A 17425-nucleotide genomic window follows, 5' to 3' on the forward strand; every position below is an offset into this window, starting at 1 on the left:
AATTGATAAGGGTGTTAATTATGTATGTGTCATTAGTAAAGCACTAGGGGGGTTACATTAAGTGGTCCTATGTGCAAATGCCTGAGGCTCTACAATTATGATGTTAAGACATTAAGTATTTCTGCATTAAGGTTTTGACATCAAACGCTGATTCTCATACTAATTATCTTATTGTTGAATGCCATTTAGATAACACAAATCAAACCACGCCATAGGCTCATTTACAATTTCACTTTTTACTTTTTCTAATAGAAATTCATTTAATGTTGTTCTTTTAAATAATAATCATTTTAGAGTAACTATTAATAGTAACAGTTCACATAGATCTAATATATGCATTCTGTTACTGTAAAGAAAAATATTGTATTACCTTACACAAAAGAGTATATTTTGTACTACATCTCTACAGAGTTCTTGCAGAGGCATAACGGTACGAATAAAAGACAGTTTACAGAAAAATCGTATTATTTAAAATATAAAAAAACAACCAGATACCAGTATCTTTACTTATAATGTTTTTGAAATAAATTATACAAAATTAATTTCTAATACATATTAAAACAAAAACTAAATAATGAAATAAATTCTGTTAAAAATAAAACAATTTTCTGTATGTTCAGCTTATTATGTTTTATAAAGTAAAAGAGCCCTGAAAGCAGTAAACATATTAAACAGCTATTTTTACTAAACACATAATTGAACCTTGTTTAGAAGTGAAACTAATGTTGTTATACTTTGCTCGGGCCTTCTTTACTAAATCAAATTTTATCTGCTTATAATTATGAATTTTATTTGACTTTCTTACAAAAATGTTATTGTCTAGCAGTCTGTTTGTACATATATAATCAATACGTTGATGTAGCATGATTTTTTCGACAAATTGCATACGTAATTGTTTTATACTTGAATACAGCACTAAATGAAAGCAAGTGTAACAGTTTAAGAGTTGAGTTTCATAATACTTAAATGGTTTTTAACAATTCACCAGTTGTATTATGTCTAATACTTTGTAGGCTAGACATCTGTTCACACAGCATTGTAGCATGAGTTTGAAGTATTCTTATAAATAAGAAGTTTGCAGAATAAATGTCTGTTCACACAGCATTGTAGCAGGAGTTTGAAGTATTCTTATAAATAAGAAGTTTGTAGATTAAACATCTGTTCACACAGCATTGTAGCAGGAGTTTGAAGTATTCTTATAAATAAGAAGTTTGTAGATTAAACATCTGTCCACACAGCATTGTAGCATGAGTTTGAAGTATTCTTATGAAATAAGAAGTTTGTAGATTAAACATCTGTTCACACAGCATTGTAGCAGGAGTTTGAAGTATTCTTATAAATAAGAAGTTTGTAGATTAAACATCTGTTCACACAGCATTGTAGCAGGAGTTTGAAGTATTCTTATGAATAAGAAGTTTGTAGACTAGACGTCTGTTCACACAGCATTGTAGCATGAGTTAGTATTCCTTTGATACATCCTGCCTACTATTAGTTACCTAATGTGATTTAGTAGGTTCAACACAGACTTTGATTCCTGTGTGAAAAAAACAGAACATTCTGGTATTAAAAATAAACAAGAATAAAACTTGGAAATCACAAAAATACATTACAAATTTAAATTTAATTTAAATTAAACTTAATTTGATTGCAGTATAATTAGTATTATTCTTGTGGTCATTTTGATAAATTTGTATTAGAATTTCTAAATTTTGTAATTTTGATCAATCATGGAGAACCTAACCTAACTTATTTCTCCATGGATCAATTAATTTCAATTTTTAAATCGCTCTTCTCACCTGTATAATTTTTTAATTTCTTTTTTAATGTATTAGCAATCAAATTCAGCCATTATTATTACACCGAAATAAATAGTAGTAGTATATATCATGTATAAAGCTCTGTCTACACTATCAAACTAGTTTGACAAAAAAATGTGATGTGTCTAAATTATGGTAGTGATATGACATCATCATGTCCATAATGGGCACATCACATTTTTTTGTCACATAAAGTTTGATAGTGTGGACAGAGCTTTAAGTGTAATTTAAATGCAATTTTTCTATATTTCTATTGCAATGACTTCCATTTGTTTAATCTTTATAACAATTATTAATGATTTAAAATAGTAGTGGGAATGAGGTGCTATGTAATGCTGCCTACTTTTATTAATGACTTTAAATAGTGCACTATGCATAATGACATTGTGATTATCATGTGCACATGCATCATCACCTTGTTCTACGTTTTTAATTTGGGTAAAAAAAGTCAAGCATTTGAAAATTAAAGTTGATGATGTAGGTTGAAGTACTACAGAGTGCACTGTATTTCACAAAAGACAAATTATATTATATTATTATACAATGTATGTTGCTTAAAGTAAGTAAAATGAATATTATTATTATAATTATTTATTTTCACTTGTGTTATTTCCTAATACAGTATATTATTATTTTTGTTAGTTTTTCATTTTTCTGTTTTTGTTTCTCAGAGCAAACATAATTTCTATGTATATTTTATATGCAAATGACAATAAATGGAATTAATTTTCCACTGATGAATGAATGAATATACTGCTGTATACTGTGGCAGTGATATGAACAAAAATTGTATTCATTATTTATTGAAATAATACTATTTTGCTTTCTATATGCTCTTTTGAAACATAATTTCTTCATATTTAAAATTCCTGTCATCTCACCGTTATATAAAGTCTACTACTGCCATTTATCTTATTTACAACAAGTGCTACTCAATGTCCCAATATTTCTTATATTATTTACATATTATTTTGACATATTGCAATATTCCGTCATTATAAATCTTGATTTAATGAATACAAGTTGGCCCTGTTCTGAATACCAATAAGAGGTTTGTTTCTAATTGAATTTAAACATTGCCAACATTACTATTATTACTTTATCCAATACACGGCTCTCCTGTTTCTTTCAATCAAATTTAAACACCGCAAGCATGGTTACTGCTTCTTTCAATTGAATTTAAACGCCGCAAACATGATTATATCGTTTTATTCTTTTTTGCAAATTTACAAATAAGAGTTATTATTATTAAACTCTCTAAACCCTTTGGGAATTTAAGAAAACTAAAACATAACATTTCAACTTACCTTAGTTGACCTAGATTTGCTAAAAACGTTCCAGAAGCGTAAAGTTTCGTCCCCAGCCCCGGTAACTATAGCTTCACCATCGGGTGACATTGCCTGCATAAATTAATAAATAAAAATGTATCAAATAACTTAGTATTGATTTTAAAGATGTTGTTACAAAATTGTTTTTTTTTTCAAGTGAATAATATTTTTTTGTGAATTGAATTGAATATTATGTGATATCAAAATGACAACATACTGTATTCAACAAAAAATATGGTACATAAAATTGAGGAGGAAATAATACATTTAAATAAATAAATAATACATTTAATAATAATACATACTCAGCACAGACAAAAAAACATGTGTATCCTTTGAAATACAACATACAACATGATGATGTGAAGTTGTGATAACATAAATAACATTCAGATTTATATCACATTAATGTCAGGCTGTAGTTGTTGAAGCTCATGTTTCTTAATTACATACTGATGATTCAATTACAAATAACTAGAAATAAGCATCTCCTTAACCTTTTCAACTACGATTCTTGACAGTAACATTGGCAAGTTGATTTAGTTTACTTTATTATGTGCTGTACCATACATTTGTTGGCTGCTGTCTTTGGGGGCTATGTTGATCAGCTCATATACATTCTCATTTTGCTGCACCATCCATTTGTTGGCTGCTGTCTTTGGGGGCTATGTTGATCAGCTCATATACATTCTCATTTTGCTGCACCATCCATTTGTTGGCTGCTGTCTTTGGGGGCTATGTTGATCAGCTCATATACATTCTCATTTTGCTGCACCATCCATTTGTTGGCTGCTGTCTTTGGGGGCTATGTTGATCAGCTCATATACATTCTCATTTTGCTGCACCATCCATTTGTTGGCTGCTGTCTTTGGGGGCTATGTTGATCAGCTCATATACATTCTCATTTTGCTGCACCATACATTTGTTGGCTGCTGTCTTTGGGGGCTATGTTGATCAGCTCATATACATTCTCATTTTTATTGTAATCATTAGAGACACATTGGGGCAGTAAAAATAATGCAAAATATCACGTTTAAATCTACTTACCAGATACAAGACACGATATGAATGGCCAGTAAGTTTAGCTACTTGTACCAAAGATGGGTATTTCCACACTAATATCTGATTCTGTGAGTAACCATGCGTGCTCACCTGAAACAAACAAATTTAGATTTTAATACGCTATATTGTATTATATTTTTTACTGAGGTAAACATAATGTTGAATGAACATTGTTTTGATGCCAAAAACTGGTGAGATAATGTACCTTTAAAATATATAACATTGTTTTGAGGCCAAAAACTGGTGAGATAATGTACCTTTAAAATATATAACATTGTTTTGAGGCCAAAAACTGGTGAGATAATGTACCTTTAAAATATATAACATTGTTTTGAGGCCAAAAACTGGTGATATTTACTGTACTGTACAGTAAATTAATACCTGTGAAAAATATAACATTGATTTGAAACTGGTGAGAATACTAAATTAAATCACACCATATACAGTATAAAATATACAGGCCCATTATATAACATACAATCTATAGGTATATAACATAGAATATGTTTAAACTCCCTATAGAGTATGTTTGCTAAGTTGTTAGTAATGTAAGAATCATAACTATCAGGATAATTACACTGCAGCAGCCAATGTAAATATCTACCACAAATTTGGTGATCTAAGATTGGTAAATCCATGAAAGTAAAAAAAAAAGGTACAAAGAATGAAAGCCTATATGTTACGTTATTTTCAAATGGTATTAAAAAGATAATATTTCAAAACTAAATCTTTCATCCCATGTCTATTGTAAATCTCCATCATCAGAAGATTGAAAAACATTTTAATGTTTTTTTTTCTGTGAATAAAATGGATAGTATTGCAAAGCAGATATTTTATTTGATAATTTGTTGAAGATTTATATTGTAGAGTAAATTATTTGCACATTACCTTCATTAAGAATATAAAATTCAAGTTTGTACAATATGTGAAATCAAACAAAAATGATGAAAGTCTTGAAAAAGTAAAGACATTTGAAAATACTACCTCTTCCAACAAATAAACAACACTGACAAATACGTATAGATAATAATCAATTTCTGGTTCAATAGCTTTCAAAATTTAAGAGAATTGTTCACAATTTTGATGTGAACTTTACTCAACCTTATCCGGACGGACAATTTAATTTAGAATAATAGTTATCACTTTCTCCCATGAGGCGGGCATCTATCTCTCTGTTAACAAATGAGTTTGAATTGAATCACCATCAGTAAGGCATGTTTAAACTGGATACATACTGCATAGTATTAAGTTAATAACCACAACAAAAACAACATTTATTTATTGTTAATGATATTTATTGTGTTGTAACATTAATGATGATAATGATGTAATAATGATATTGCTGATGATAATGTATTGTAACATTGATGATGATAATGATGTAATAATGATATTGCTGATGATGGTAATGTGTTGTAACATTGATGATGATAATGATGATACTAATAATATTGCTGATGATAATGTATTGTAACATTGATGATGATAATGATGTAATAATGATATTGCTGATGATGGCAATGTATTGTAACATTGATGATGATAATGATGTAATAATGATATTGCTGATGATGGCAATGTGTTGTAACATTAATGATGATAATGATGTTAATAATTATATAGCTGATGATGATAATGTAGGTAATATTGATTATGATAATATCAGATGATGATGTGTATAATATAATTTAAATTGCAAAGTCTGATAATACATTTTCTTATGGCTAAATAAAGCAAATTAATTTCCTCAAGAGCCAGCGTTTAGGTGATAAGCCAACGGTAAATTAAGAAAACTCAACCAAACATAAAGATAATAAAACAACTTACTACAGACGTAATCTACTGATCATATAATAATCATCATTAATGAACATTAATAGTAAACAAGTGGTTTATAATGCTGTTATCATTTCTTTCTTAAGATGATTCTGTGCACTGTAGGTTAAAATGATCATTTACACTCAGGAATTTGAGTTGACAATAAAAATTGAGTTTTTAATGATTGTAAGACAATTCCATGGTGTATGTTTCAAGATTTCTTATAATATGTGAGGACGAAATGAGATGTTGATTACTCTAGTAGCAGGTGAGAGAGTGATACTGTACAGGTAACTCACGACAAAAAGTTTAGAAACGGACTAAAAAAAATGATGGGCAACTGATTTTCCATACTGTTCAAGTTAGTTTGTAGAGTATCTAAGGAGATTTCTGGGAAACACTGTCACATGTTACAACTGTATGATAGGAATTATTTTAAAGGTAGGTTAAGAATAATGGCACATCAGGAATGTCCTCATGATACAGTACTGTACAGTACTATAGACATGAGAAGGAGGAGCTTCTCATTTCCTGTACAACCTGCTTTTGGGAAACTTCACTTTACAATAATAAACAGATATAATTAATAAATATTAAATTACATAACATCCCATTATGAGGTAAATAGCAAAATCATTTTGTAAACTTTTTAGTCAAAACAAAAATAAAAACTAAAGGTGTTGGTTCAGTCAAGGAAGCCCTTCAACAGTCGGACCCAGCATATATTGGATGCTAGAGAAGACTGCCTCTTGGATGCAACTGGCATCAGTGGGAGGAACGAAACTGTACTGTACTGTACTATATAATGAAAAGAGCTGGAACTTAACACAATGTGGTCCTGGAAACAGTTACAATAAATATATCTGTATGCTTAGACTGGTATTGGTATCTCAAACGATCTGTATCTGTATTCTATAAAAAGTAAACAAATAGATAAATAACAAAACATTACATACCAATTCATTATCATGTTTAGACCAGGAAAGATTGCAAACTTGTGAGCCTGTATCTACTGTCTGTAGTGGTTGGCCTGTTAAAGTATTCCAGAACCTGATACAGCGGTCAGCTGTACCCCCTCCTGACGCCAACAAACCATGCTGGTGAGGGGACCACGCTATAGCCTTCACCGCTGCTATGTGGTCTGTATATTGTTGAACTGGTGTCACACTTGAGTTGTTCCATACAAATAACTACAAGAATTACAAGTAAATTAAATAAAAATGTAGAAAATCAATTATTTCTTTAAAAAAAAAACATTGAACTAAAAATTAAACACTTTCAAAAACTTTGAGAATCATAAAAACAAGAATTTCTAATCCTTTAAAGTCCAAAATTTTCTTCCTTAAAATTCAAAATGCATTTTGAAAATTGAATAGTGACAAAAAAGTTAAATTAATATTGAGAGAATAAGTTTGTTAAAGGCAAGTAGGTTGTAATGAGCAAGGAGTAACAGATGATGACTGTCCAATACTATCATCAGTCTTGCATGACTTTAAATGATATTGCAGCATTTGCGAATACAATCAAATAAAAGCTTTACTAAATTAACTTGATATTATTCACTGCTTACTTGCTTCAATTTGATTCTAATAATATAAGAGAAGATTACACGTAGAGATAGAATTTTGTATTTTGATATCATTTCATACGTATATCAATAATTGATACATGAAATGATAATATTAAGTTTATCAAAGTTTGAAATAGACCATCATTAATATCGGAAGAATAAATGTATTGAACAAGATGCAGACGTAAGTGGCAGGCAGCTTGTTATTGTCTACTATGTGCCTTGTTTGATTTGATTTGAGAAAATTTAAGAAAATCATCATAAAAAATATATACAAAGTGATAACATAAATTACTGACATTACAAATAAATACATTTATAAAAGATTTTCCAGGATAGCCCAAAAAGCTTATTAGCTTATTTCCATTTGGGATCCTTTTATAATCTAAAATCAAAAATATAAACGTTACAAAGTATTGGATTAAACATGTAAATATAACAACAATAATATATAAAACAAGTTTAAAAAGACTATGATTGACTTATAGTTATTTGGTTGAACAGAAATGTGATTTAACATTTTTCTTAAAATTACTTTTGTTGGGTTTAAATTAAACAACTGCTTCATTGTATAAACATTATTCAAACATTGTACAATTTAAATTTAACCGTTTTATTTAGAATGTCAATGTACTGTTCGCTTGGTCAAATTAATCAGGTTACTCTACAGATTTATGCAAACACACATATCTCTGATTTAAGTAAATTTAAAGTTATTACTAGTAGTAAATGTTCAAAATTATCTCAAAATTACCTGAAAATGAAAGAGAAAGAAAGTTAAAAACAAACCCATATTGTAAATTGAAAAGAAGACAGTAGTTGGTAAACTTTTTCCTCTCATTAAATTATCAACAAAACAATAAAAAAAAACATTCTAATGTGACATTAATTAATTAATTAATTTCAGAATGCTAAAAAAAAAGTAACCAGTTGCCATATGACTCTTTTACAGGGCTCATCATTATCATAATAGTGTAATACAATAAGCTTACAGAACACGGAATAAAATGTTGAAAACATTGAATAAAGCAACCCTTTTTTCTATACAATTGATTTTTCTACAAATTGAATTAATCCCCGATAGATACAACTATCATTTTCTGTAAATTAGAAGTTGATTAAAAATCATGTTTTCATTCGGGAATTAAGATAAACTGTTAACAATCTTTTGGCAAATTGTTATTAAGTTGAAAGAAGCAACAACACCGTTGTTACTGTAATTGTGCCTATTATTCTATGCATAATAATGAAAGCAATTCAACTTGTGTAATCTATACATTCTATTTTAAAAATTAGTACCATACAAAAATGTTGCCCTCTGGAGCCATAAATGATGTACAGCCGGTGTCACGTTTTAAGAGCGTGCTTAAAACGCATCTGTTCACTAATGCATACTGAGTTTTTTCTAGGGTAAGAGGCGCCGGAGTCCAAGATGACCGAGACATAACTGGTGCGGCTGAACAGGGTTTAATTTAGACCGAAACCTGTATCTCAATACAGTGTTTGGTTATTGGGTTTAGCTTTTCAACCTCTTGCAATTTGTATGTATAGTGCTAAAGGTTTGACATTAAAAATCAAGGATATTACTATGTTTACAGCTTAACATCTTATGTAATAGCAATAATTTGAGGGTTTTATTTGTACAAATTGTATTGTGACATTTTGAAATAGACAGAAAATGATTTTATCTTTACGTCCATTCAGATATCTACCAACACTACATAATTACACCTACAGTGCTTGTTTCAATATTTGCTTGTTCAAATGCTCTATTTATTTGGAGAGTTTGGCCTCGAATTAAATCACCAAGGTAATAAAACCCACATTTAATTATGATAAAAATACTCATGAATAAAATAGTTTACTCTTAAGAATACGAAACATTGTATTCCAAGATGTGATGATAGAGTTGTCCTCAATTACATGCTTTTTATCATTTATATTCTAGGTTTGATCTTGAACTAAAGCCTTGTCTACACTATCAAACTTTATGTGACAAACAAATGTGATGAGCCCATATATGGACATGATGATGTCATATCACTACCATATTTGGGCACATCACACTTTTCTTTGTCAAACTAGTTTGATAGTGTAGACAGGGCTAAGAAACAATTCTTATCTATTGATACCCACCCTATTATCATTTCCTCCTGAGGCTAAATGCTGATGGTCAGGTGACCATTTAAGTCCGCAGACCTCTTGACGGTGGCCTGTAAGTCGTCTGTCGCCCATAACACTGGAGTTACGTAAATCTCGTTGAAGAATTACACGATCCCTGCTTCCAGATGATAGCATATCGCTGTTCCAAGCTAATGCACCTGAAAAAAACAGAAAAATTAAATAAATTGTAGAAGAGTACTCCATAAACTTTTATAGTAAAAACATTTCTTCTGTGCCCCTTAACAAAACATTAATTCTCTTACCAACTCTTGCAGAATGGCCTTCTAAAACATTCATTTTCTTCTGTGCCCCTGCATCCCATACTTGAACAAAGCCTTTGTTAGTTCCAACTGCTACTAGATTACCCTTCAAAATACAGTATAATGAATTAAAGATCAAAGCATGATGTTAAACTGTATTCCGCTCCAAATCTAAAACTCCATCATAGTGTGTTACTTCATATTCTTGACACTCTCTGATTTCTTGTATTCTTTGCTTTCTATATATTTTGTAGTTATTATCATGTTATAGTCATAATGTTGCTGTGTTAAAATGTTTGTGTAAACATAAACTCACGTTGAGTAATTGAAATCTAATTGGTCAACAGTAGTTCCCCAAAGAATGCATCCAAAGAACTACAAAATTACTCCGTTACAAAACACCACAAAGATCATGACAAGTTGTAGAGCGACAACTTACTTTAAAAATACTATCAATATAGATTGTTGTTTTTATTATCTAATTACACTAAAAGTTCACTTGTGTCTTTTAATGTAAAGATACAGTAATTCCTTCATCTTCTATTTCATCTTTAACTCAATTTCTGAGTATTTATTTTGTAAGGTATTAGTTCTGTACAATAAAACAATATCATATTTCATAAATTCTTCTTTCTTGATTTCTTCTATAAATTTTATTAGATTTATTTGGAATAAAAACCCAATGTATCTGAATTTGATTGCAATACATACGTTACATCATAAGACAATTTTAAATTAAAATCATCAGTTTTTTGTTGCTGGCCCCGTAGAATCATCGCTGGTAGGATCACCTTAAAATATGTTGAAATATTAATAAATCAATGCAGTTTATTTTATATTTAGAATTTATTATTATTATTGATAATTAATTTAAAGCAGCACAAATTTTGCATGAAAATTGAATAAAGAATTTTAGCTAAAAATGTCAATAAATTACTTGGCAAGCATTTGCAATATAAAGGAGGTTAAAAGGTCAGACAAGAAAGTAGTAAGCTGGCTTGTTTGAATACTGAGCAAAATTAAATGGCCTAGTTAAATACTCTACATGTTTTTGCAAGTAATTGATAGGCAAAATAACCAGAGTGCAAAATATTCTACAAAAAGCAACAATTTAGAATTTCCTTTTGTGGTCCCCAGCTTGGAAACGATTTACATATCTTTAAAACATCTATGATTCAAATGTTATAGCATAGAGGTCCTGTATTAAAGGGACACTTATCTGTGATTCAAATGTTATACAATAGAGGTCCTATTAAAGGGATCTTTGGCACTCTAGTTTCTCCCTTTATGTTGCTTTAAGGGAAGTATTGCCTGAATAGTGTTGTTCCAACTGTATCAATTTAGCCCTATAATTGTTTAAATAATGATTAATATTAGAATTCTATTTCGAATTTAAAAAAAATAACATTATGGCACCAAAATAATTAAATTTCATTGTTTGTTCTTTCTATAAAAAGGTTTAATTTTAACCTTTTTAAAGAACATTTTAATTTCCATCTCACCGTGTGTGTGTCAGATTGGTAGCAGTGAGGTTAAAAAAAACAAAAAACAGGACCAGTATATAAAACAATATGTGAAATATCTATACCTGATATGTTTTTATCCTATATAAATTTGTTTTTAAATAAATAAATTAAAAAAAGCATGTTGACATTTCTTACCCCTTTTGCTTACTATATGTGTGTATTAGAAGAGGAATGAATGAATTTGGATTTGATAGAATAATGATGATATTGCAAGTCAGCATGGTAAGATAGTAACGTCAAGCGTAAATATCTATATTAGGTTTTTATTCCTAAAAATTATTGAAGGATTTATGAAATCTAATACAGTTTATTTATACAGAACTAATACCTTACAAAATAAACACTCAGATATTGAGTTAAAGATGAAATAGGAGATGAAGAAGGAATTATCTTTACACAAATACAAAGTGAAGCTTTTATGGAAAATAGCAAAAACAAATAATTGTAAATGGTTTTACAAATTATTTTCACCAATACAAACAATAAGTGTATACAAATATCGTGAAAACCATTGATGATCGTATTAATCACAGAAATTTAAAACACCCGAATCGATTACGCTTCTAGCTATTACGAATATATGAATATTCATGAGCAAAGATCAATATACAGGCCAATTCTTGGACAGAAATCTTCAATAAAGTCGATTTTGAACCACTTTAAAGATGTAAATATAACTTCTAAACATACATGTACATTTCAACATGATCAATTCAAAATCATTACTTAATTGTTGACATACAGAACACACAAATGTACTAATCAGTTTATGCATAGTCGTGCACATTTGAAATTTTATTATATAATCTAGATTAAAAATAAATATTAGTACAGTATACAGTACACTACAGTAAGGGGTTTGTCTAAAACTTGTCGATAAAGTAGGTTGTAAAAACCAGTACTGCCATGTACCTACAAGTACAGGTGCTTCCTGTAAGGGTGCTATGTTGAAATTCGTCAGGGTGGAAGGCCTTAAATAATGGGCAGAAGGATAAGGGGGCCACCTTAGCCTGGCAGCACAATTAAATATATGGTAACTCCTTAAATATCAGAGGGTTTAAATTTATGATTTATAGGGAATGAAACAGATACACCTGAAGAGTAAGGAGTTGAATGTGCAAAGAGCATCGATATGCAGGAATACATAGGAGCAGGTAGAAGGTTATAGGTCAAGATATAATTATATCCTAGATTTGGTTATACCATTTCTATTTATAGACACAATACAATGTAAGGTATGTTCTTTCTTACTTCTTCTTAACATTAATAGAGGGTGCTATACAATGTCACTGCAGTTATCAGAAGTAGTCAACATCAATAATTGTATCATAAACTAAGGTATTCACAGAAGTATTAATTGTTAGTAAGTGACTAAATGAAGCTCACCCTTTCATTCCAAGAAACCGAAGTAACTGTGTCGCCATCCACTGATAAATCACATAATTTAGTTACCTGAAACAATTAATACAAACAATTTAGTTTTGACTGTATAACACATGAAGTACAAAGAAGACTAAAGATGTTTTCACAACGTGCCCGAGTTCGGTCCGGTGCCCTGAGGAAAATATCGTGGAAAATGAGTTCAGTGGTAAAGCATAGGATCATTCACACCAAATTCATACGATTTGAATCCATACCTGGGCTCTGAAATCATAGCGATGGATCAAGAAGCCATTTGTTTTCGGAAAATTGTTTTCTTTCGTCCAATCAGCAGTGAGCATGAAAACGGATAACTGAATTCATGCGTGAAAGCACGCTCAATGCTTGCGATATTTTTCTCTGGGCGCCAGACAGAATCTGTACTTAAAATGGCTGAATTCACTTACCTGACTGGTACAAGCACTCCATAAGTACACACATGTACCAAGACCAACGCTTAAAATATTTGTGGAGGACCAATCTACCAAATTTAAGTAAAAATCATCTTGCAGTTCAGGTGCATCTAACACTTTAAACGGTATTTTTGAAATTTTTCTAATTGGTTTTCTTGGAGATCTCAGTAGCTTTTGACTGGAAAATAAAATAATGATTTATTTATAAAAATTAGATAAAAACACAATGATAGTAATTATATTGAAAAAACATAGATACAGTTTAAATATTAATACATGGGGCAGTTACTCATTATTTTGTATACAATGTATTCACTTCATATCTCAATTGTGACTCACATTTCAATTAAGTCAATTGCACTAAATATTCACACATAATAATGTTTAAATTTTGTGACCCACCCTAGAGCCTCTTTTAATATTATAGCCACCCCAAAGGTCTCTTTTACTCTCGCTTCTAGAACATCCAAGAATTTTATCGATTAATATGATGAGCATCATAAAATTCCAACAGGGAAATTTGTTAATTAAATAGTTGATCAAACAAATATAAAAAAAAAGAAAATAAATATCCTTGAAATTCTCTTATTAGCTGTCATCAACTCATAATTCATCTTTGAGTGTTTGTTATAATTCAAATAACAGAATCAGTAGTTTTTTATAAATGGAAATGGGTTGTCACAAAAAAGAACCACAAAAACAGCAAAACTGCATTCATAAACAGTTTCTGTTTTAAATTTTAAACTGCAGCACATTGATGGTCTACAGTAAGTTCTACAGTAACTTCAGATCACTTGATGATGCGCTGTTTGTTGGGAAACAAAAACAAACAAACTCTTTATACTATACTGTAATGTCATGACTAATGCTGCAACTTAAGATCACTTGATGACGCGTTTGTTGGGAAACAAACACAAACAAACTCATACTGTAATATGACTAATACAAACTAATAAAAAAATTACTAAATAGAACAAATATTTGAAAATAGTTAGAGAGTGACAGTCAAGGCTGATAAAATGTTAAGTGAATCAGATCCACTGTAGTAAATGTATTTAAACTTAATGAGAGTTGTGGACTAAATTACAGTGGTGTATAAACAAATAATTTGTTAATATTCCCTGTGGATAGTAGTACACAAATAATGCACAAGTCAGAGTGCGTTAGTGGATATGCGGCGCACTTGAGGGTATTTACAATGTTGCAATATGCACGAGGCGTAAACACATCCTTGAACCCAAACAGTATTACTGTAAATGTTGTAATTGAAGATTGAAATACAACCTATGTATTGAATAATAAAAAGCTGGTTTTCGATTGTAATCCTCTAGTGAAAAAGTGTTCATTAAAGGTGTTAATAGTACGCAACAGTAATTTATTGATTCAGACTTTTTCTTAAAATTTATTTTTTTATTTATTTAATCATTTCTAATTATTAATAATGGGAAGATGGCGCCATTGAATTTATTATATCATTTTTAATTAATTCCTAAATGAGCTCGTCTTTTTCAATAAGAATGACGGACTAAAAGAAATTCAATTAAAAAAGTTCTTGACCGTGACATTTTTTCAGGAATTAAGGCGCCAATCTACGTATGTTTGCATTACAGTACATAAATTGTTCAGACTGTTTAGAGAAAATCATCATTGTGTGTACACTATTCTTGTACCATAGTGAGCCACAGGCAGTTCTAGTTTTACTAGTAACATTATTATATTATGTATTCTTTATACTGGGTAGCTACCTCTTCAGTCAAAGACTCACTGTTCTCCCAGAGGGCCCAGTGTATAGTACTATGATGAGTTTTTGACAGTGGCTGTGTGTGAACTATTACACTGCTGGGGTAACCCCGATTGAGTACAGTAGTGATGAGTTTTGTGTACCAGAAGGATTCATACCTTTTACTACCAACAGGTGAGATTGAGTACGGTGATGAGTCTGCATTTTGTGTACTAGAAGGCCTATAAGCATGTACTTGGTAATGAAACAGGTTCTTAGGCACCTTCTGTGGTGTTACCATACGACGGTCTTCTGATTGTGGGTCTTTTATTGTATCAATACCAGATCCTAACAGTTCATTCTTTAACAGACAATGGTAAGCTAATGTATCTAGGAAAATACAAAGGTACAATGTTTATTATTACTTTGTTATCAACTAAGTCATGCATTTTAGCACATACAATAGGTAGTTGTTAATTGTTGTATCAACTGAAAACAATTTTATTATGTTAAAGTTATATAATCAATAATAGTTTTAAGTAATTTTATATTTATATACTCATGCCTCAAAAAACATTATTTAAAGAAATGATTGGGGAATTTCAAACTAAATGTCTTCTAGTCTACATGAAAATAATCACATAGAGTATGTCATTATACATAATACAGTTAACTTTAACTCTGCCAATAGGGACACCTGTGGGTTGGCTTAATATCTTGTCTTGTTTACAATAGTTCATACATCCATCAGTCATTTAATGAATGAATGCCTATAGCAGCCACATACTGTACCTTTGCCAGATTCCACATTGTTATCTCTTGGTCTTTTCATTGAACTGGAATTCTTGTTTTTATCTTCAATTGTATTAAACCCTACGTGCCAATTTGTTGCGGCTCTACTTGGAATAAATCTATAACAAAATATATAATAGTTAAATATTATTGTACAAAGCGATTTATAAAAATAAACTATGCATTATTACAATTTACAGTAGAACCCAAATTTTGTTTGTTAAAATACAATCAATTAAAAACTAACCGGTCTCCATATCTGTCTTTTGTAGGTGACGCTGCTTTCCCAGGTGATAATGGCTAAAAACAAAGGAAAACAAGATAATTATATTAATGATCAACTTTTCAGAATAGAATTCAAATGTGACTGGCAAGACGAGAACCAATCTGAGGCTATGTTAGTGTTCACTTCACATTGTAAAGTGGGTTTGATTTAAGATAAAGCTCTGTCTACACTACAGTAACAGTTTGACAAAAAGGTGTGATGTGCCCAAAGATATGATGTCATCGTGTATGGGCACATTACATTTTTTTTGTCACATAAAGTTTGATAGTGTAGACAGACCATAAGAGTTATTTTCCAAATGAATCAAATCATGCGAACTTGTTTTTTAGAAAAGTTGTATGGCGGAATTTTGTTGTGTTGTTCAATTAACAGTTTTGTTTTGTAATTTACATATATGGTAGCTTTTTAATTAAGTTTTAATTAGTACAAACTGACCACTTTGTTTGGAGTTCCAATCGTGCTCAGTCCATTTCGCTGTCTCAACAAACGATTCTCATAGTCATGGTCCATATTTGGTTAGTCTGTAAACAAATCTTAAAGTTAGATTTACTGTATATTGTTCTCAGAAAGTAACATTTATTGGAACAATGGAATAGTATTATTAAGCAGGATGTTCAATTTAATTAATTGTGTGTGAGTGAGGCCTATCTACACACTATATCTAGCTACTATTCTGTATAGTAGGCCTACTAGCTAGCTAGGCTAATTTATTAACTTGTATGTTCCTGACTGATGATGTAGCCTAGGCCTAGCCTTTTATAGACTTATTTTATATAAATATAGTTTTTAGTATAGCCTAGTATGCTTAGCCTATCATTGATCCGTACATTTTTGAAGAAAAAAAGTAAAAGTAGATGGACGAACAAAAATACCGGGACTAAACTAAACTAGGCCTCGGTAATTGACGCGTCGACCTTGGGCGAAGCATCTTTTGTTTTCACTGGCCGCAACCAAACAAGCTTGACACCCAACTTCCGAAACTTTTTTTAGCGAGGATAGGCCTAGCTAAGCTTGTAATAATTTCATAAAAACACATATATCTAATTATATTACCTTAATTGGTTGATTTTTAGTATATTAAGGTTCGACTCTATCTATATTTCATTAATTAAAACTAGTATTTTATGGCAAATAATGTAAAACAAGTAAGCCTTCTACTAAAAAAAGTCAGGCGCATTTAAAATCCCGTTGTTGTTTTCATTTTCTATGGTGCTAGGAATTGTGGGATATCAACAGTGACCTTCGCCCTCG

The 17425-nt window shown here is 30.4% G+C and overlaps 1 protein-coding gene across 2 annotated transcripts in view; it reads right to left on the reverse strand.

Annotated features, from left to right (window-relative positions):
- Positions 1-217: 217 nt before the first annotated feature.
- The window catches only part of LOC144844370 (fizzy-related protein homolog), a 108235-nt gene continuing 91027 nt past the window's right edge, over positions 218-17425 (reverse strand). Inside the window, exons 2-14 of one of the 2 annotated variants that reach the window (XM_078701253.1) lie at positions 17228-17327; positions 16610-16695; positions 16136-16188; positions 15889-16007; positions 15276-15486; positions 13371-13554; positions 12931-12996; positions 10022-10124; positions 9732-9916; positions 6982-7215; positions 4193-4297; positions 3125-3217; positions 218-1534 (exon numbers count right to left, since the gene is read on the reverse strand). In XM_078701253.1, the coding sequence (XP_078557379.1) occupies positions 1493-1534; positions 3125-3217; positions 4193-4297; positions 6982-7215; positions 9732-9916; positions 10022-10124; positions 12931-12996; positions 13371-13554; positions 15276-15486; positions 15889-16007; positions 16136-16188; positions 16610-16684 (1470 nt within the window). In that variant the 5' untranslated portion in view covers positions 16685-16695; positions 17228-17327 and the 3' untranslated portion in view covers positions 218-1492. Of the gene's footprint in view, positions 1535-3124; positions 3218-4192; positions 4298-6981; positions 7216-9731; positions 9917-10021; positions 10125-12930; positions 12997-13370; positions 13555-15275; positions 15487-15888; positions 16008-16135; positions 16189-16609; positions 16696-17227; positions 17374-17425 lie in introns of those variants that run through there. The other variant, XM_078701252.1, reaches the window with a different exon arrangement.

The sequence above is a fragment of the Antedon bifida genome, chromosome 6 (genome assembly GCF_963402885.1).
Source record: "Antedon bifida chromosome 6, ecAntBifi1.1, whole genome shotgun sequence".
Classification (NCBI taxonomy): Eukaryota; Metazoa; Echinodermata; class Crinoidea; order Comatulida; family Antedonidae; genus Antedon; species Antedon bifida.